The sequence below is a fragment of the Paramormyrops kingsleyae genome, chromosome 5, assembly GCF_048594095.1.
Source record: "Paramormyrops kingsleyae isolate MSU_618 chromosome 5, PKINGS_0.4, whole genome shotgun sequence".
NCBI classification, from domain to species: Eukaryota; Metazoa; Chordata; class Actinopteri; order Osteoglossiformes; family Mormyridae; genus Paramormyrops; species Paramormyrops kingsleyae.
The window spans coordinates 33,985,561-34,008,197 of NC_132801.1; the positions used below are offsets into that span (position 1 = coordinate 33,985,561).

The following is a 22,637-nucleotide window of genomic DNA, read 5'->3' on the forward strand; positions in this document are numbered from 1 at the left end:
TTGTGTGCATTCAGTGGAGATCAAACATTAATTTCTCAAAGGGAACAGGTGGACTCTCATCCAGTAGACTAACAAGGCTTTGGATCCCTTCTGGAAACGTAATTGGTGGCGGAAATCAATAAAATATTGATGTTTTAATTCTCAGTAATTTAAGTACATAGTTCAGGCCACCTAAAGCAACACTTTCATTCCATAATGTTGGAGTACAACTTTACCCTGGAGATTTGTGCAACTTATTCACCAGTACAAAATGTGCATATATTAAAATGAAGAAATCAAATATTAAGTATTTAACTTCATTCCCTGTTCCATCTTTTTGATGTATTATTTGCATTTCCAAGTTTAACTGCAATTTAAATATATTTATTTATTTGTGAAATATTCATAGTTATCATGCAAAGGTTCAAATTTTGTAGTAGTTCAAAAGTTTGGCAGTAAGAAGTGAAGTTGCTCTTCCTCCTCGCTTACACCGTGATACTATTTCATGTGTAAATTTTACCTAATTTTGACAGCTCTTCATCCTGTTTTGTACACATAGTATAATTTGGGTCAGAAGTAAATTCTTAGTTCTTGTTTAAAAATAAGCCCACAGCATTCCCCCCCAACCCCCCCCCACCCACCCCCCACGGGGCCGCATCTGTGAATGTGACCCCCATGAGGATGAAAGTGTCACGTTACACACTGAGGGCTGGACGGCAGCGTACGGCTGCCATGGCAACTACTTCTCTGGGTCACAGAGGGCCAATTAAAAGCCTCTGAAAGCATTTTGAAGAGTCACATTTCATTGTGGTCCCACATGCTTAATTCGTGATGCTTTGCTGTTTCATAAAAACACAGCTGAAGTGAGAAAGGGAACAATTACTGAGCAGGTTAGGCATCACAAATCACTGTCTAGATTTTGTTCGACACACTGCAAAACAAATCTCAAAAAAGCAATTTGTCACTTCATTGTACAACAATCACAGCAATGTGACCTAGGTGTAAGTTCAGTAAGTTTCTCACAAAAGCACAATCGATCCATTCTTTATGTTTTCTACAGCACTGAGTTTACCGCATCACCAGCTCACGGTTTCAGTTTTGCCTGGAAAATTTGCCACTGGAAGTACCCTGCTGTCAGCAAATGTTTTAAAAAGTGTGATAGGATTGTCAGTAAAATATGCATGTCTCGCTCATAAAGAATTAATGATGAGGCCTTTCTGAGGCAGAAAACTCATCTGTTCCACCTGCTAGAGTTTGCAGGGAAGTACATGAAAACTCATAATAAACAATAAATACAGAGTTATTGTTGACAGATATTTATCACAATGAAACAAGTGCTGACAGTTCATGTGGGAGGATAATGATAGAATAGAAAAGTTAAGAATTATTGGTAACACTTTACTTGATGGGGCACATATAATGTAGTATTGTGCTATTAGTTACATACTAATCTAATGTTAATTTATCATTACTATATTTGTTACTAGATCTGTTAATTTTGTAACCCTTTGTGAACTACTGAAGGAACAAGTCATGAATAACACATTAAATACTGATCTCATATTTGTTCATCATTAATGAATCATGATGCATGTTTCATCCCAAGCAGTTACCACATTTGTTACTAAATCTGTTAATCCTATAGATTTTGTGAATTACTGAAGGAACTTATAAGGAACTACTGAAGGAGCAAGTCATGAATAAGACAAGTGAAATACTGACCTCGTATTCATTAAGGAACTGACGCATCTTTTATCTCAACAAGTATATTTGTTTATGAATCGTTCATGATTTATACCTCAGTAGTAACTGTGCCTCTACAAGTAGGGTGTTACCGAATTATTATTATTATTTTTTAATGTACATAATTATTATAAAATGTAACTTGTAGGGGAAACATAATGTCTCATTTACCGTTCAGCAATCAGGATTCAGAGCTGTTCAGAATCCTTGGTCATTTATGGTTTGTAATTTTTTTTTTAAGTTCAGAGCAAATGATTTTATGTGTGAGTAGCAGCAAGAGAGAGGGAGCTGGGGAGAGCATCTGAGGGGGTCCACGGTGATTTCCATCAGGCCCGTTAGGTTTCAGTAAACGTGTGGTGTTTGTAATCCGTACTGACAGACACCGCATTCGGGTTAAAGGGTTTCAGGGAGATTTCGTGACGTCACAACTCACGCCGATTCTAGAACAAATCCCAGCCGATCTGCTGAGCCCGATAGCAGGACTTTTATCCAAAAGTTACCGGAAAATCAGAGAGCCCTGCAGAAGTTAATCTATTTCAGCTGCTAACACTCCCACAAGAGTTTCACTTGCTTACTGCTGAGCTGAACTGCTGGGCGCATTGCGTAACCCTCACACACGGCACAGAAACAATGCGAGAGTAACGGGTGCTTTGAGCGATGTTAGTCAGCCACTTTCATGATTTCATAACTTGTGACGTTGCTCGTCCCTGTATTTCGTCAATCTGTGGACAGTATCCTCATTGAATCCCTATGTAGTGGCATAGTGACACAGTCACTGGTATGAGCTAGGGTGCTCAGACTTAAAATCCCACGGGGGTGAAGCTGTTGCCGTACTACCTGCTGGGGGAGGAGTGTGTAAATAGTGAAGATGAAAGAATGCCACACATGTAGTGCAGCTATAACCAGATCTGTTGAACACTAAAGGTTCTATGTTGAAATAGAGCTTTGCATGCTGAAAGGCCTGTGACATCATCTGAGAGAATATTTTTTATCTAGTGGGAGAATGTAGCAGAGTCACTGATCTGTATTCAGCTGCAATTCATCCAATGGGTGCCTGAAAAATGACCAAAAAATGTTTCACTGATGCAACATTGACAGACATCCTCTGTAATCACAGAAACCCGGAGACGTGGTCTCAGGCACGAAGGAAAATGTTCTTTTGACCTGCAGTTTAGTGATTTTCTGTTAAATGGTTTGAGAAAATGTCTATCAAATGGACCTTAATGGAGCGTGAATTAAGGCCACCCATACAGAAGGGCAGAGAGCAGAGTGCTTTTGTTAAAAGGGAAAAAAAAGAGAGGAATTATCAGAGAAGAATAAGCCATGTGCCGTGATTAGGCAGAGCCCTGGGTATTTCGCTCCTTTAATGATGAACGTTCCACAAGGCGGCTCTGGCTGCGGCTGCTCAGCCGGCTGGATAATTAACACGCACAAAACCGAGGAGCCTCTGAGAGGGAAGGGCAGGGCCTGACACCCAGAGGCCCAGTGCCACCTGTCAGTATGGGCAGGTATGAGCAAAGTAACACAGAACATGCAGTGCCTGTCTGATGTAGGGCCTGTTACATCAGCATGACACAGAACCCGCAGTGCAGGTACATGTCATGTCTGTGTAACACACGACTGGTACTTCCCCTGTAATATAGCATCTGCAGCATCTGTAAAGCACAGGACCTGTACTGCCCGAGTAACACAGTATCTCAGGACCAGTCCTGCCCAGGTAACATACAGTAGTATCTCTAATGTCTCTGTAACGCGTGACTTGTACTGCCCTCGTAATACTGTACAATTTCTGTAATGTCTCGGTAACGCGTGACCTGTACTGCCCATGTAATACAATATCTGTAATGTCTCGGTAACGCGTGATCTGTACTGCCCATGTAATACAATATCTGTAATGTCTCGGTAACGCAGGACCTGTACTGCCCATGTAATACAATTTCTGTAATGTCTCGGTAACGTGTGACCTGTATTGCCCGCGTAATACAATTTCTGTAATGTCTCAGTAACGCGTGACCTGTACTGCCCATGTAATACAATATCTGTAATGTCTCAGTAACACAGGACCTGTACTGCCCATGTAATACAATATCTGTAATGTCTCAGTAACGCGTGACCTGTACTGCCCATGTAATACAATATCTGTAATGTCTCAGTAACACAGGACCTGTACTGCCCATGTAATACAATATCTGTAATGTCTCGGTAATGCGTGACCTGTACTGCCCATGTAATACAATATCTGTAATGTCTCGGTAACACAGGACCTGTACTGGCCATGTAATACAATATCTGTAATGTCTCGGTAACGCAGGAATTTATTACCCATAAGCCACAGCTATGACGAGCAGCTGGGCACTGCCACGCCTCATTAATACTCTGGGTTTAGACCATACAGCTTTTTTTTACCTCTGCACCCTGTAGACCACTGGTCCCCAACCTTTTTTTTGAAGTGAGAGCCACTCTTACAAAGAAAATATTCTCCCTATTGGGGGGGAGGGCAGGTTGCCATATTTTTAAGATCAGGCTGATGGGGGGGGTCCCTCTGGTATGTTTTTATGTTTATTGTCAGATAATTGAATATTTCTACATCAAATCAATTTATAGGTTATACAGTTATTTTGGTTATAGTGTCTTTTGAATGTGTCAAAGATCTTTGTTTTTCCCAGTCAACTCATTTGTAAATGATTGTGTTTTGTACTGACAGCCTCTAAACATGAGAAGTCAACTGTGCAGATATAATTTCAGATTATTTATGAGGTGGAGCCTGATCAACATAAATGGAAGATTGATGGGTGGATTGATGGATGGCATTTAGGCTGAAATCTTTAACAAAAACAATATGACAAAAATTTTGACTGCACAAACATGATATTTGGTAGAAGTCCATATGTCAATTTCAGCTTAATTGGAGTTAATGAGGAGAATTTTTGATTCCAGGAAGGAAAAAATGGGTAATGCTTCACATTCAGTGCAGCTTCATAATGCATTCATTAAACACTCTTATGCAAAAAGTTACTTCCAACCAAGAAATCTGATTTGACAAGAGGCATTCTATGAGTGCTGTTATCAGAGAATAATCGCACTCAGACATTTTACATCTCATTTCACAGCTGTATCAGTCTGCTTTACAGGTATATCTAAAAACTGTTACTTAAACTTAACCCTCTGAGTCGGTAATCTCCCCCGTGGGATCATACAGAAATCTCGCCAAACCTAAAAATCTAAAACACTACATGAGTTTTTGTCATAGAAACACTAAACGACAGCCCCAGAAACCTTGAACGGTCTACTGTTCAAATAAATAAATAAATATCTGCATTCCATTTGCCTCGGGATCCGATTTTCGGATTCCGATATTACGTCACATCCGCTAAAAACTCGGGAAAACCGAGTCGGATATGTTCCACTTGCCACAGAAGTAGCAATACCATGGACCCATATGGAAAAAGCAAGATTTTATGCTTAGCCGGACAACTTGTCGGATTTAAGGTACCTCAGTTTAAATGGCCTTTATCTTCGTTCACTTACAATTAGCCCGAACTACCTTAAATCCGACAAATAATTCGACTAATCACGAAATCCTATTCTAGACCGGTTAATTGGTAGCCATTGTTAGCAATATCACTTGATAACATATTACGCGCGGTGCTTCACGTAAAAAACTCCGTAGCAACACGTCCAAAGATAAGTTGGACAGTATAGTGTGTGCGACCGATTTAATGAGCCAGAAATGAGAAGTAGTGCTTAAACAGGATAAAACTACAACGTTCCCTTCTGTTGATAAAGGGCGCAGCCATCTTGGATTCTGAACTCGGGATCCTCTGCGTTATCCGAGATATTTCTCGGATCTCCGAGAAACTGGAGCGTGCATGTCATCACTTCCAGCTTCGAAACTCCGAATCCGAGTTCCGAGGGCAAATGGAATACACGATATATATATATAGCAAGAAACGAAATGTATTTTTAGAGCTTTGAAAGAGGAATAAAAAGATCAGGAGTCACTGACTCGAGTCATGAAGCAGTGCTGATCGCCCGCCCATTTGCAAATAGCGCTATTCATACAATAACGATACGATAATCCCGAGGTTGTTACTGGGTCAAGAAAACACATGAAAATTCCCATAAACAAGAGAACATGTCCAGGTTCTGTTTACACTGACATAAATGATGCAGCTTACATGTCCTCTGTTCATTTGAAACAGAGCAGGGGATACGTTTTCCAAAAGCATAGTTGCTAATTAAATTAGCAACTTACACATTCAGAACCATTTAACTGAATTCTTTCAGCTAAGTTGCTAAGGGGAGCTTTTGGTAGATGTGCCTCAGTTCAGTGGTAAAATATGAATATATATTGCAAATTATTATGTGATGCAAAGTAGTTGGGAGCAAATGAGCTATGTTGGAATGTTTGCGTTGCATAGCAACAGTCAACAGTTGGCTGGTGGGCACTATTTTTTTGTATAGGCCCATAAATGTTTCAATTAATAATCAAGCAATGTGTTATATCTGTTGTGGCTTACTACTGTTGACTTATAAGTGCTACTCGGTGAGCTGTTTTATAAGAGCAATAACATAAGAGAAGGAGTGTGGTTGTACTCCAATATATCATAGATGTGATTCAGTGAAGTACAATGGCACTCCTTCTCATTTGTTATTGCTTAAATAGAACATTCAATGCACATTCATAATGCATTAACAATGCATTCATAGAACATTTATAAGCAGCATGTAAGTGCATCTTAACATCCTAACATACTGTACCTTAACAGTTTTAATAGACATTACTAACAAACATTATATGATAATAACAAACATAAACAAAGAATGTCATATAATGTTTAATGTATGTTAAAGCCGTTAAGGTATATTAGGATGTCAAGGTATACTTACATGCTGCTTATAAATATACTATGAATGCATTATGAAGGCATTAAGAAAGTGCAGTTAATGTAAAGCATTACTGAAAAATAAAACTACAAAGCTTCATGAAAAGTAGCAATGAAACTAGGCGATTTAATGTGTGAAGCCATTGTTTGAAACATTGAAGCTAACCCATTTTAGCCAAAAGCAATAGGAAAGCTTTCATTTTGTCAGTCCATACCGTGAAAAATGCGAAGTGTTTGCTTTATTTCCAGACAACCGCGTGTGGCAGCGCTAATGCTAACAGGTGAATGCTGCTCCCACCTGGGGGAAAGGCACCGTTCGACATCCAGCTAACGGGCACCAGGGGCCTCCATTTATAGAGCTCCTGGTTTTTCCAGGCTACCTGCTGCAGGATTAGCCGGGAGGAGACATAATAATTCATTTTTAATGGCTAAGAGTGCCGCAATACTGATTTCATAACAAAACACTGTAGAAGTATATCAAGAAATATTCTGTCAATTTAATAAATCTGTTTTCTTCAACCCATCTAATACACCGATCGCTCCATAATTCGAAAACTGCCATTGCCTCGTCAAAAGCTATTTTGAAAGCCATTTGAAAGGTTATCCAGAGAGAGAAAATTTGCAGGCGGGAAAAATAATACAGGCAGAACGAGCAGAGATCCGGCCAAGAGAGGGGATGTCAGCTCAGCTGTGGGGCGGGGGGGAGTGCCAGGTTTGTTTTTGAACGAGGAGGATGAATCCTGTGACAAGAGCGGCGCGCGGGGGAGTTCGCGCCGAGGGCCAGATTGCCGGGGCAGCAAAGATGCGCTGGGCGGCGGGCCTTTGCCAGGCCGGTATATTTAACTCCGACGGCTCCTCTGTAGCAAAGCCCAGAAGGGGATGACCGTGGGACAGCTTGGGGCCTGGCGCCCCCTGGATTCTGGGAGGGCCCATCCGGTACAGGGGAGGACTAGACTACTGTCACACGCAATATGCTTATTTAACACACTAACCACACTGGTACAGTGATGCATATTTCAATTATAAAAAATGTTTAAAAAAAGACTTTATTTTTTAACTGCATAACACGATTAATGTGGCATTCTCAGATTCTAGGCCTAAGGTAGTAGTAATAGGTAATAGTTTAGAATTTCCTTTCATTGTAGTAGAGAAATACTTGTTTCAGAATTTGTGGATGTCTAATTGCGTTGGCGGTACCCACAACTGTGGGCGGTTTGATAGGGAACGCGGCTTTCTTACGCTTATAAAGTTTATCTTCTGTGCCGGCAGATACGTAGGAGGACAAGAGAACAGTCATACAGGCTCGGTTAGCAATGCGGCTAATCTGCCTTATCCTCGATGTTAGACGGGAAGGGGGGGCATCCCAATTTCTAAGAAAGGGAGGGAAACAATTGAAAAAGCAAAAGACCACAAATTAAGCCGACTGAAGACACCCGCCGAACTGAGCCATGGGGTTATTACTCAGCAATGTGAAAAGGCACCAGCCGGGGTTTGCTGTGGACCACGGAGCTGGACCCTCTTCTCCTTGTTGATCACACTTTCTAATGGCAACACTGATGACTCATACGTTACACGGATCAGGATTATTTTTTATTTTTTTTTTAAAACTCCTGGATTCTGGACAGACTTAGATATGGGGACATGCTATGAACGGTGTCAATCTTTTGATCAATGCATGCACTGTCTGTTTAGGCAAATCAAACAGCTTGTATTAAAGAGACAAATTTAACTTTCCCATTGGTTCTTTCATGTTGTCACTGGCCAAATATTTGAGCAAAATAAATATATCTTTATAGACATTGTCATGACCCCGTATTGGGAAAGCAGCGATGGATGGTTGGATGGATGGATATTTAGATGAATATGTTTTACTTTTGACACAATGGAATCAACCTGCCCTGTGTGTAAGAAAGCATAGAATACAGAAACACAGTGGTCAGGTTAGTAATTGTACCTACCATGTTTCCTCGAAAATAATACTTACTCCGAAAATAAGCCCTAGCGTGATTCTTCGGGATGCTCGCAATAAAAGCGCTACTCCAAAAATAAGCCCTAGTTACCATCCCATGGATTGTATGGTAACGAGAATGAGATGTGATTATATGTAAACAGGAAACAGGAAATAATATTTATTTATTTAATATTTGAATAAATGTATACACAGTAGATTTTCGTTAATGAATAAATATATTGTTCGATTGTTTACATGGAAAGATACGGGTAGAAGATGACATGTCTGTATTTCAATAAATGTGGATTTTTGTTCATGAACACCGGTAAATGTTCTGTAGTTTGTTGTACATGAGAAAATAAGACATCCCCTGAAAATAAGCCGTAACGCATAAATTAATATAAGACCCTGTCTTATCTTCGGGGAAACACGTTATTTACTTTCCATAAAGTGAAGAACTGAAATGGACCTCTGCAGTTATGTACCATTTCAGTTTGGCAAGATGGCTCACAACACAGTCAGAGCACTACTGTCAAATAGAATTTCACCCTAAGAAGTCTGATTGTGTGTGTTACTTTGCATCGTACCAGGTGGGATATTAACACGACAAGTACATTGACCGCAGTTGCCTTCTCTTTCTATCATTTTGCACCCATCAGTGGGAAGAAAGCATCTCTGCTTAAATTCATCTGCACAGCCCCTGAATTTGGGCTGTACATCTGTGAGACTTTCTTGGACATCTTGCGTTGCAGAAAAGGGAACCACAGTGATCATGCATTCTGTGATACTGGCTTTACGTGGCAGGGAATGACCCAGGATGGAGTGCCAACCCATTGCAGGGCACACTCACACCTGTGGGCAGCTTGGTAACTCCAGGCAGCCTCAGCATGTTTTTGGACAGTGGGGGGAAAACTCGGTGATGACATGAGGAGAAAATGGCGGAGACTTGAACCCTGGTCCCTGCACCACCATGCTGCCCCATATGGGTGTGTGTGCATGTATAAATGTATATAAATACAAATACACACACACACACACACACAGACACACACACGTGACCTTCCATTTATTATAATACTACAGGATATTTAGTCACAGGCCAAATGAAAACACAGGGCCGCCTGTCCACTTCGCCCCAGGTACCTTTCCTGTAAACCTGCTTTAGATTGAATTAATGTACTCGATGCTTTGCTGTTGCTCCTGGTCTCTCCCTTCCTTGATGAAGTGGACTGGGGATTGAGTTCAGTAATATCCACTTTGATCTTAAACGCATTTGCTTTGTCTAATTCATACCTGGTGGAACTAAATCAGTTCTGATTCCTCCATTATCTCTTGTATTGACTTGATTAATTGCCCTCTCCTATTAACACGTCCCTTTATTATCCGACCATCATGCTGTGTATAAAAGGAGGCTGCAACTTAACACAGCATATATCTGTTCCCCTGTGTGTATGTGGAATTACCTCGACTTCTTTCAACAGTCCGGTTAATTGTTACTCTTGGCCTTTTACTGCGTAAAACTGGCTCATTATACATACTAATTCACTGAAATGATCACTGATAATACCTTCAATTATTTTTCTTGTAATGGGCATCGTTGTCCAGCGCAATAAGTATTTAAGCTTTGGATGTGGACATCAAGCTAAAAGAGTGAAAGTATAAAATTCCTTTTAATACAAGGATTACAGCATCATCTGTCAATTCATCTGCTTAACCTGGTCTGGATCGCACTAATCCCCCATCATGCACTGCATGCAGTATATACAATATGCAATGTGCAATATCAGCTATAATTCTACATGTCATGCTAATCATTTTATGTACAGTGAAATAAGTCATCCACAAGGAATTCATTAGGGAAATTATGTTTCACAGTCCGATTCCTCACTTTATTTTTTTCTTTCCTTATTTTGTTTTGTTTTCTTTATTTCACCATATAATTATTTCACCATTTAATTTTTCATCATCTATAATTATGCTGTAATTGCAATGTGTTAGTGTTGGATTTTATTTAAAATTGCTGTTTGTTCCACCCATGCATATGTAAAGCATTCGAGCTCTTGTGACATTTTGAGGCACACTTGTAAATTCCACACTGTGAAGTTGCAGGTGAAAGCGATTGTTCAGCGTGCCATTATTTATTATCCAGCCAAAGGTGTGAGCCTACAACAGTGTTTACTGCCGTGCAAGGCCCATATGCTCTGTGCATGCTCAGCAATTCAGGCTACCACATGTGGTGCAGTTATGGTAAACAACCTGTGTTTGTATAATTACTACAGTGCTCTTTAAACCACTGAGAGTATTATTGAACAATGAATGCATGTGTATGCATAAATTTAAGTGCCAAAAATCACAGTTTTAAGCAGTCATGTCTGTTTCGATTTTTTAAAAACCAAAGTGGCATATTAAGGTCAAATACATTACTTCAAATAAAAAAGAAAGTTTCCATATCTACATGTGAATGAATGTTTCAAACAAGATCAAGAACACAAAAAAACTGTTCTGATGGCTTACTGGACCAGCTCCCAGACCAGGCTACGAGGTCCAAACACATTTAACAATGCAGTAAGATGTTTGTTTGTTTTTTTTTGCCAAAATTTTGAGGGGCAGGTGATCCCAGGTGATTTGAAAAGAAGATAGAGAGCAAGCTAGGAGAGGCACATGAAGGCAAATACAGAAATAATTTTTAAAATCCACATAAAAGACATTTTGCAACTATTTGTGCTGCTCAGTTTAGGCATCATTTCCATTAGCTATTTATCTAACTTAATGTTGAGGCTCTAATCTTTTAAAACAAAGATTTTAAGAAACACAGTGGCAGTAAGTGTACACGTCTCATTCATTCGTTTGTTTGTTTGTCTATCTGTCTATTTATTTATTTAAATTGTGCACATATTTTTACACTTCGGTGTCAAAAAAGCCCATCTCTTAAATGTTATAATCAAAAAATCTAAATAATTTAGCTAGAATTACAAACAAAACTAATCATACACAGTGGTCTCGGGAACAGAACCCTGCGATAAACAAAACAAATGTGTCACATGCAAATATGCTGTATTCCAGGCATGTCGACACCAAATTCAGCCAGATTACGCGTAACACAGTAGCTCTTTACCAGCAGTACTAAAACATACACCTTCTAGTTCCACTTTAGATTATGTTATACCAGTGATTATGTTATACCAGTGATTATGTTATACCAGTGATGATTATGTTATACCAGTGATTATGTTATACCAGTGATTATGTTATACCAGTGATGATTATGTTATACCAGTGATTATGTTAGACCAGTGACTATGTTATACCAGTGATTATGTTAGACCAGTGACTATGTTATACCAGTGATTATGTTAGACCAGTGACTATGTTATACCAGTGACTATGTTATACCAGTGATTATGTTGTATCAGATTCTTGAGATCAGGGACAATCTTTCATAGATGAGGTTTTGAAAGAACCCTCCAGCTGTAACATCTTTTCAGAAATTACATGTTTGCTGGATCAGCACTGGATTTTTGCCAGCACCATCAGGTCTATAAAATAATTTTAAATTAACATGCCACATATTTTGACTACTTCTTGGGTCTCTTAATTATGCACACCTGTTTTCAAATGAATCATATCACCTTTTAAAATTCAGATTGACAAAATATATTTTCTCTTCAAACACATGTGTTTCTCACAGGAGCCATCTTGTGTATCCCTAGGTGCTTGTGACCCCTATAATCTTCTTAGATTAAGCCTTTAGAACAGAAAATTTCACACAAATCTTGCATTTCAATGCATTGCATTGATTATGGTGTTGACACGCTAAAGTTGTGACACGCAACATATTAATAAATAGGTATGAAATGAAAAGAGTATTAAAAACTTACCGTATCTAGAGTGGCCTCATAGCATTAAGAAGAACAAGGAAGTGTTGAAGAGGTTTTCAGTGTTTTACTTAACGACAATAATTCTTAATTGTTTTATTAAAAAATGTCTGACAATGTTGACAAAAATTCAAGATACAAGTTCAATTTACTAGAAAGTACATTAAATCATTCCTTAATTGTAACTTTTGAAATTATTCACAAACCCATTTGCACATAGTAATTGTGAATTTTACATTACTTTTAATTCTTTTATGCTATTGTAATAAACTGAGACCTTCAGGACAAGGGCTTCCTCAGGCACTGGTCACATATTGTACCATTTTGAATAAAAAAACATTCATAGAACAACATGAAATCACATTTAGTTGTGCTACCAATCCCTGTTTAGATTTTGCTTATTTGTATGAAGAGTGATATGCACATTTTCATATCCAAATTTATCTGGTGGACACGTCTCATGACCGTTTGTCATTCATTTTTTATTTTTTATTTGCAAAGAACTAAAACATGATGATACTGCTCTGCCCGAAACAGCTTAGAGCTCAAATTTCACACTCCGTACTAAGAGCACAGCAGTGATATCAAGTAACAGTAACAGTCAAACAAAGCAGCACCCTTATGCATCTCAGTGGGACGATGAAGAACACTATTATTATTACTGTTTACATTGTTCAATTCCGTTCACACAGCCTAACATCAGAACTACGCAGGAGGTTACTTTATGTTTCATAGGGAGGACAGACTATAGTGCCTAAAGCAACAAATCTAATATTACGCAATTTTTAAAAAACCCCGCTGATGTCATGTAGCCTAAAATAGGATTCAGATCCAGTGCACAGATTCCCATTGTTATCTGAGTCCAAGTGGACAGTGTTAATTGCAGTTAGCTTTCACACTCCATATTTTTATATGATAAATAATTCTCTCAACTCTCGATGAAGAACAGCCCATGTGAAAAAAACGAGCCAAAATGAAATGAGTTCAACACCGTGTTGCAAACTGACTCCACATTAAATGCTTCTCTGGCTTTCTGTTAAAGAACTACAGGCATTATCTGCCTCTAAAATACTGTAAGTTCACTTTTCTGCCATGTGTTTTTAATTATATTTTTTGTGTCCAATTGTTTATTGTTTTCTTATATTTGCACTACAAAAAATGAGAAAACATACAATGAAATATATAAAATATTTGGACAGCAAATTACATTTCCATATGATCTTTAGCAAGAACAAGTAGGATATTTATAAATATAGAAGTAGACTCTTCATGTAGCTACACTGCAGGTTAAGTACTGGGTCTAAAGTTACTAGTCTACCCTAACCCTTCAGTTTCAGCCTACAAGCATCAGCACAGCAATTAAGCTTATTTACTCAAGCAATAAAGAACAGGAAGTAATTTAAAGATATTTAAAAGTGTGACAGTGCCAGACTAGAACTCGAAGTCATTTACGCAATATTTGATATACCAGCCTTTTAAAAATTATACAGTAATGCAACTGCATCTGTATTACAACATAATTCACAAGGCTCGTGTGAATAACACTTTTCACACGAAAGTGAAAAGTCAAATGTTTTTTTGTAAATATCTTAAAATGTTTGAAATAATAAAATATACACTGCAAAGTATTGTGACTGTAAGATGTACCAGCGGATGTAATTAATTTGCCCTGTATTGCTTTTTCCACAGGTTAGGTACCAGTAAGGAGCCCATCATTAGTTCCCAGCCAGTTCCCAGTGGGCCCTGGATACAAATGTTATTTAGCCGTCTTCACTCGCTCTGAATCGTGTTGTCAGCTGTCGTTCGGATTACAAGGGAGGCATGAGTGTGGGCATGAACAAGCGCTACAGCATCGTGTCTTCAGAGGAGGAAGGACTGCGGCTCACGACCATGCCGGGAGTGAATGGCTTTGGCAACGGCAAGATCCACACCCGCCGGAGGTTCCGCAACCGCTTCGTCAAGAAGAATGGCCAGTGCAACGTTCAGTTCGCCAACATGGACGAGAAGTCCCAGCGCTACATAGCCGACATATTTACCACCTGTGTTGACATCCGCTGGAGGTATATGCTTCTGGTTTTCAGCCTGGTGTTTGTGCTGTCCTGGCTGGCATTCGGGTTAGCCTTCTGGGTGATCGCGCTCTTGCACGGGGACCTGGACAATCCTGCAGGGGATGAAAACTTCACCCCATGTGTGCTCCAGGTAAACGGCTTCGTGGCGGCATTCTTGTTCTCCATCGAGACTCAGACCACTATTGGCTACGGCTTTCGCTGCGTGACAGAGGAGTGTCCCATGGCCGTCTTCATGGTGGTGTTCCAGTCCATTGTGGGCTGCATAATCGACTCTTTCATGATTGGGGCAATCATGGCAAAAATGGCCCGGCCCAAGAAGAGAGCCCAGACACTACTTTTTAGCCACAATGCTGTAATCGCACTGAGAGATGGCAAACTCTGCCTCATGTGGCGAGTTGGGAATCTAAGAAAGAGTCATATTGTGGAAGCCCATGTCAGAGCGCAACTGATAAAGCCTCGGGTCACAGAGGAGGGCGAATACATACCTTTAGACCAAATAGACATTAATGTTGGGTTTGATAAAGGTCTAGATCGTATCTTTCTGGTCTCCCCTATAACAATCCTCCATGAGATTGATGAAGAAAGCCCGCTCTTTGGCATCAGCAAACAGGACTTGGAAACGGCCGATTTTGAGATAGTGGTCATACTCGAAGGGATGGTGGAGGCCACGGCAATGACCACGCAAGCACGCAGCTCGTACTTGGCCACAGAGATCTTGTGGGGTCATAGGTTCGAACCTGTCCTCTTTGAGGAGAAAAATCAGTACAAAGTGGACTATTCCCACTTCCACAACACCTATGAGGTACCGTCGACCCCGCGCTGCAGTGCCAAGGACATGGTTGAAAACAAGTTCCTGGTCCCTACCACAAATTCTTTCTGTTATGAGAATGAGCTTGCTTTCATGAGTAGGGATGAGGAGGATGAGGAAGACACTGACAGGGCACTGGATGACTTGAGTCCTGATGTCAACAGCCGGCAAGAGTTTGAAAGGCTACAGGCCACCTTAGGAATGGAACATATGCCATTCCGGAGAGAGTCTGAAATTTGACCTCGGCCTTTGACCCGGCATCAACTTTTAATTGCATTTCCTCAAATGCTTTATTTCACTGAATAAATGCAGAACAATGCAAGTGCCATAGGAAAACATAACTACTGTAATAGCGCTATAAAGTCAAGGGACAATAGCTCTTATTTTCAATCTCAAAGCAAAAGGAAAAAAAATGAGACAAACGTGAGTGAAAACAGAACGCATCCTAGTCAAAGAGTGATCAGAGAGGAATTCTTATAAAAACTTGAATTTTTTCATATGGTAGAGCAAGCTGAAAGCTTTACACGACAAAATATTTTAAAATCCCATCTTCAGATGGGTTAATCACAGACTTAGGGTGTAAATAGACTGCTTAGATAAGTAATATTTTGTGTGAAGCATTATTATGAACAAATCTATTTAAAAACATAAGTCTTTTGGTATGTTAACCTGCTATTTGGTACAAAACGACCGTAGTACTGCCAGTGGAAGGGGTGCAATCCCACACCTGCCATATAGAAAATCTGGATTTTCACATACAAGTCCATAGGTCCAGTGACAAAATTCCTTGGAAGTGCATTGCTGCATCTGACAGTAAATGAGCCGCATAATGCAAGTGTGGGGTGGCATAGTGTCGTTGTTACTGAGGTGAAACACCAAGCTGCTACGTGGCGAAAACGACCGCAAGGAAAAAAGACACGTCTGGCAACTTATCAAAGACTCAGCACTAATTTGCACTATTATTTGAGGATCATCACATTATGTATGTTGCACATTTACATCAGTCTCTCAGTGACTTTGCTTTGTTTTCCCAGACTGATCGGTTCTTTGATTTTAGGTTACTAGCAGAAACTACTCTACGTCATTAAAACGCAGTCATCAAACAGTCACACACAAGGCGCACAAATACTGAACCTAAAACAGCATTTTTAAGATAACTATTAAATCACTTATCTGAAAATGACAGCTTTTTTTAGTAAATGCATGGCAGTGATATTCATATGTATGTATTAAATATTATTTACATCCTCTCCACTTGAAGCAAATTAAACTGAGATTATCGAATTGAGAGATTACAGTTTATTAAACTGTTTTTACGTCCGTCACTTTGTTACCTGTATCTATGCACATCAGAAATTTTATTGGAAGGTAGGAGTTCTTGAAGAAGTGTTGACTTTACATATTATCTAACAGATTCCTCTGCAAGACACCAAGCAGAAATACTCAGAAGTTAAACAAATCGATTTTGTAGCATATTCCTGGGGCAATATTGCCCTAGCAATGAGTAATTACCAATAATTTAGATGGAATAATGAATGCATTACAATAATTACTACAGCATTATTAAATTATCAAAAACCATGGACATTTTCAATAGGAAAACATGAGGTGAGGATGAAGAGTACTGATGTGGAGAATAAGCGTCTTTTGTTCATTCTTGAGGATTACGGTCACATAATTTTCCGGATATGAACATAAGTGGGATTAGGACATAAGGCACCTCTATGGACAAAGCTTCTACTTACCCAGATCATATTGATCTAACTGATCGGTGGTGCCTGTCTTAAAGCACATGGACATGGGCCGAACGCCAAACGTCCAGGGAACCACGACTGTCAGCCAGCATCGTGGAGAGGATAGCTGAGTCTCAGCAGAATGGTGCGAAACCCATCCTGAAGGCTGGCGGGTAAAAACCAGATGAGAGGAAGTGCGCTCGGCACGGCGGTATATGTGGCAGTATCCGGCTTCTTTTGTTTTAGAAATTTCATTTTTGGTCTGACTCCTTTGTGACTTTATAACCTAGTAGAGAATTCTAAATTCTAAAGCTGCAGAAAGTGAGACTTAGACTGCATGGCTTAGATTTTCGATAGCGTGGTATCAACATTTAGTGACTAATGTAACTCATAGTTAAGGTGAACCAAGATCCGACTCCCCCCCCCCCCCCCAAATCACCTTATCCTTGCTAACAGGGTTGCTAAGCAGATTAGGATAGTGGGTAACTGCTGATTATGTAGAGCACATCCTTGAACTTTAAGGTATCCTTTTAAGTCCGACAACAAAAATTAAACATAAGACCACTCTGCCATATACTTTAGAATGGTGTACTATTCAGACTAGAATAGACTAGAGACAACTAGAGAAAAACACCTTATTTGCTTGGAAACAGAAAAAAAAAAATTCATGACAATAAGACAAGACTAATTACTTCACCATAAATCAAATTTGTGGAAACAGATTATGGGCCACAATTTCATTACAAGTTGGATCATTTCATCACCAACAACACCCAAAATTGCATTTCTGCTATTCCCACAAGAAATGCACGATGCTACAACAGTCATGGCCTTCGTAAACAAATTTCAAACTGGGCTTTGCGGGCAAAATACAGAAGTGTTATAAATATTGGATAGACAGGGAGGTTGCTGTTTAATTTTTTAGAGAATACATTTCCTTCCGTTGTTTCTGTACAGTCTAAATGATAGGCCTCAAGGCTTCACCTTTCCCCCACTCATTTTCAGCAACTCATTCCCCAACTAAGAGTGCTTCCCATACACAAAACCCAACATAGCTATAAGAAAGTCTCTTCAACCAAGTGAATTCATTTTTGGCCCAAATGCACTTCATCACCTGCAAAGAAGCTAGCTATATTTTCTGTTGATATAATTTCCGAGAAGAAAAGCAATGCGTTGAGGACAAAGCGGAAGTATGGTGTGTTGGAAGACCACCCAGCCTACAGTGTAGTGCCTAGGAAAAGCAATAAACAAAGCGAAAGTGGACAGACTCAGCAATAACTACTGGAACGCACCTTTGTTCACTAACAAGTATACTGACCCATTTGGTTTTGTTCGACTGGAGATTGAAAAGGTCTCGTCACTGACATTCACAACATGTTTGTCCACAACAATCAACCACTCTGCAGTGGTTGTTTCCTCAAGGATATGAACTGCTGAACAGGCATTTAAGAAAAGAAAAGAAATTCTGAGGATGCTGCCATCCCAGAGGGGGCAGAATGTCGAGACTCATCTGGACTAAATTAGAAGTCTTGGGGTGGGGGGGTTGATTATCCACATCAGAAAAAGCAGCAAGGTATTGATGCACCCTGTGCTTTGGCTGAACTCTCTGCATTCTGTACTTTAGGACAAATGCTTCTCACCTTGACGTTTTTAAACTATTACTGTTACTGTAAAATGCCTGCTGTTCCTCATACTGTATGCTGAACTGGGTTTAAACTTCTCAAAACTTTTGTTTTTCTGTAATGGCACAGGCTACATTTTTGAGGTCTGCCTTACACTTTGTACAGCAAGGGCATAGATTTGGGTATGGAGGGTACTGACATGTCCCTGTCAATATTGTGGGAGTGCCCAGTGTGTGAAGGGGGGTCCCGATCAATGCTGAAACCAAAGCTACGCCCTTGTTGTGCATGTTGTCTTCTGTGAAGCATCAGGTGACGTACATTTCACACAGTATTTTTCACACTGTCTTACCCACACCTGTCACATACTTCACTTTGTTCATCTCAGATATACAATTTTTACCAATGACAGATTCTTCACTACATAAATCAACAGGCTCCTGGTCATAGGTGAACTGTTAGATCACATTAAGTGTGTCCTAGTCTGACATCCTAAGTTTGTCTCCTGGGTAATCATTTTGCGTTTTCTTTGCCACCTGTCAGAATAATTTCTAGCTATTAAACGAGTAGGCACATAGTTTAAAACTAGACACTTAAACTGAGTTGCTTTTTTCATCTTTGCCCCCAAAACAGCACCACAGATAAATATCTGTGAATAAAGAACACAAAATGTGCATCATACATGTTTGAAGGCAAGAAAAAGGACCGTTTGAAACGGATTCCATCTGTATTGGCCAAAAAGTTTGTACATTATCATTATCATTCATTTATTCACTGATGAGGGGGGCAAACAGTAACTTTCCAGATCACAAAAAGACACGTAGGTAATATTCTCAAGGTGAAAAGAGTTTTTGCTCCCGCCCTAATCTGTATGCTTTGTACTGCCTTCTGGGAAGGCTCTTGTAACCTGTTGTGTGAAACCGTTGTTCCTACTATAGGATGTGAGGCCTCTCTAGAATGTTTGTGGTTCTCACTACATGTAACCATGGTAATAATGTATCATTAGCTTCTATGCTGCATCATGGGAATGTATGAATCATTATGCTTTTGACTTGTAAATTATTAGTTTTATTTGTTAAAAAAATCTGATCCCACTCTTTAAAAGCAAATGTACTGGGTACACAAAGTAAGTGAAAAATGTGGATACCTGCTCAATATTCACACAAATCAACCTATTTATTTTTATACCTAATAGATTATTTTCCTGACATCAGATAGGAAAATCATCTTGTAAAGATGGGTTTTTACAGGTTTTTCTTGGCAACTGTAATGACATAAAAGTACACATCTAAGATAAAGATGTTTTTGTTGTCTTACTTGTTAATAATTTCACTTTCAGCACAGAAGCTTGTGATACAAACCAGTATTTCTCTTAAAGGGATGATTGGATGACCTTTGACCTCTGTAGAAGTCTTCCTCTATGCCCAGATTATAAACAGAAAAAAATGACACTGGGTTTTTTTTTTTTTGCTTTATTTTAATTTAGTTAATTTTATTTTAATGGATGAGAATTAAATTATTCAATTAAAATATAATGGCTAAACAAAACTGCTGCAGCCTTTCATTTTTTATGCAACAGTATTAGTTTGCCTGCAAACTACTTCTGAAATTACTTGAAGAAATATTCAAAGTTGGCTGAACACAATACCTCATTGTGTCCTTGTGAGATTTTTGTAACAGCTATTGACTATCCACACCCAGTGAACAATGAGTACAGAAACAAGAGTGTCGGGAATAAGAAAAGTTGCTTTTTCATTTGAGTGACAAAGATCTAATTCACAAGGACATCATTTTTAAGACACTGCAATGGTAAGACGGATGGAGAGATAAATATGGGTACAGCTGACCCGTTTGCATCGCGACGTTTCCCATCACAGTTTGCATATATCCTGGGGTCGGCATAAGGAATTAAATAGGATTTCTTTGGGAGTTCCTGGGAACATTGCAAATGCCGCAGACAGCGCACAAAAAGTTTATTAAGTCCTAAATGCATAAAATATGTGTACAGTGTTGGTTTGGAGGGCGCCAAGTGTGTTTACCACAGCTTCTCATGCGATATCTCGCAGCGATCTTTGTATGTTTGCTTTCATGCCCAATTCACTGGCCAAGGGGAGGAAAAAAAATTGATGTGGTTTTTCCAGATTGTTGGGGGCTGAAGAATACATGTCTAGAGGTGTCTAGAGGGATGTACTGAGAGAAAAAAAACTGTATGATGAGGAAATACCATCATACCATCATACATAAGTTAACTTCATCATCCACTACTTTTGTTTACTCAGCTGCGTAGATATTTTAGCTACAAGACTAAAGACTATAAACTTTTCCCTGTAACAAATGTAACAAGGCACCAGTCACAATGATCTGTGAGCTTTGGCCCTGCTGCAATTTAATAGCCAATATCAGATTACCTGATGTTTTTTTGTTTTGTTTTTAATTTCACAGCAATGTTCATTTCCTTTATTTAAAACATTCCTTGGAATTGCAATTTTGAAATCACATTCAACCATTCAAATTAATAATAATCTTTCCTGCATTTCATTAGACTGATTTTCATTTTGTTTTTGATTTTGAAGTGTGTGCCACACATTGTCATTGCTATTATCATTGTCATTCCCATTCAGAATATATTTAAACTTGTACTAATTAAAAATAAAAGATAGTGTTTTATATAAAATGCAACTATTGTAGCAGTAGACGCAGTGTTTTTTATTATTATCCAAATATAGACGCTAAGCTGATGTGGAGGGTGACATAAAGCACCACTGAAAAGTGCGAAAGTATCCAGGTCAATCTGAACAGCCTGGAGCACGAGCAGAGCCACAAAGCGTGATGCAGTGTGTCTGCTGCACTCAGAGGGCACAGCTGGGTTCAGCAGCCGCAAAGGGCCTTGTCTTCAGTGAGAGACTTGATTAATTAAGAACATGGCGGAGTTTATAATAAATCAAGTTAACGAGCGGCAGAATGTCACAGATATACAAACGCGTTGACCAAGAACAAGAGGAACAGGACATCCCTGCATGTTTGCTTAGATTTGAATGATGTTCCTCCTCAATTTTCACAGTTAACATGATAAATATACCCAAGTTTTTTTACATTATGTTCATGTTGGGTTCATTTAATTTAGTAGTCTAAATCTGGTATTTAAAAATTATTTGCAGTGACCCTGCCCAGGTATGCAGTTAGAAGATTGATGGACAGATAAACCTATAAAGAACTCTATTTTTAAACTCATGTACAAAGATCTATGTTCTAATGCAATTATTGTTATTATTTATTTTTTAAAAATCCATGTTTTGGCATCTTTGATGATACCAGTTCCGCTAAGGCTTTGCAGAGTGATATCTGCTGGAAAATGGAATGAAGGGCAGAACTTATATTTAAATGAGATAATTAGAAGAGATGAGATGCTGGGAGATGCATGTTCTTGTCGTTTGTCATGACAGCGGCCGTGTGGGCACATGAAAATGACTGTGAAAACCATGAAGGACAATAACATGAAACTGGCTCTGGTTCTCCACATGGATACTAATCTCCAGATTTCAGAGACAAACACTGATCGGCAACATTTATGCATAAACTACGCTGATGCACATGGGATAAATATCACTCATGTAGAGCACAGCTGTGGATTGCTGTACAATGTGGCAGAGGAGCCGGCAATTTCTCTGCAATCAAGGCTTTATAAGGGGAACATAATCAGGGTGTTACACAGCAACAGCAAGTGTATTCTTGAGGGCTGGTTTATTTTAGGACTGTCTCACACATACGGGCACAGCTGATTATTGTAGCAAGGGAATTATCTGTAATACAATCAGTTACTGTGTTCTGTACCTGAAGACACTATGGTCAGGTGTCTTTGGGTGCCTGCCTTAAATCTTCAAAAGTAATGGGTTGTATTGATCTTAAATATGCCAGGATATTTGGCTCTTTCATAGTGCTGTAGTCAAGTGATTTACATTTGGACTCAGCAGCAG

The 22,637-nt window shown here is 39.3% G+C and overlaps 1 protein-coding gene across 3 annotated transcripts in view; it reads left to right on the forward strand.

Moving 5' to 3' along the window:
• kcnj12a (potassium inwardly rectifying channel subfamily J member 12a) overlaps positions 1-19,961 on the forward strand; it is a 33,857-nt gene extending 13,896 nt beyond the window's left edge. For all 3 annotated transcript variants that reach the window (XM_023819230.2, XM_023819228.2, XM_023819229.2), the window contains one exon: positions 14,124-19,961. In XM_023819230.2, the coding sequence (XP_023674998.1) occupies positions 14,256-15,551 (1,296 nt within the window). In that variant the 5' untranslated portion in view covers positions 14,124-14,255 and the 3' untranslated portion in view covers positions 15,552-19,961. The remainder of the gene's footprint in view (positions 1-14,123) is intronic.
• Positions 19,962-22,637: the final 2,676 nt, after the last annotated feature.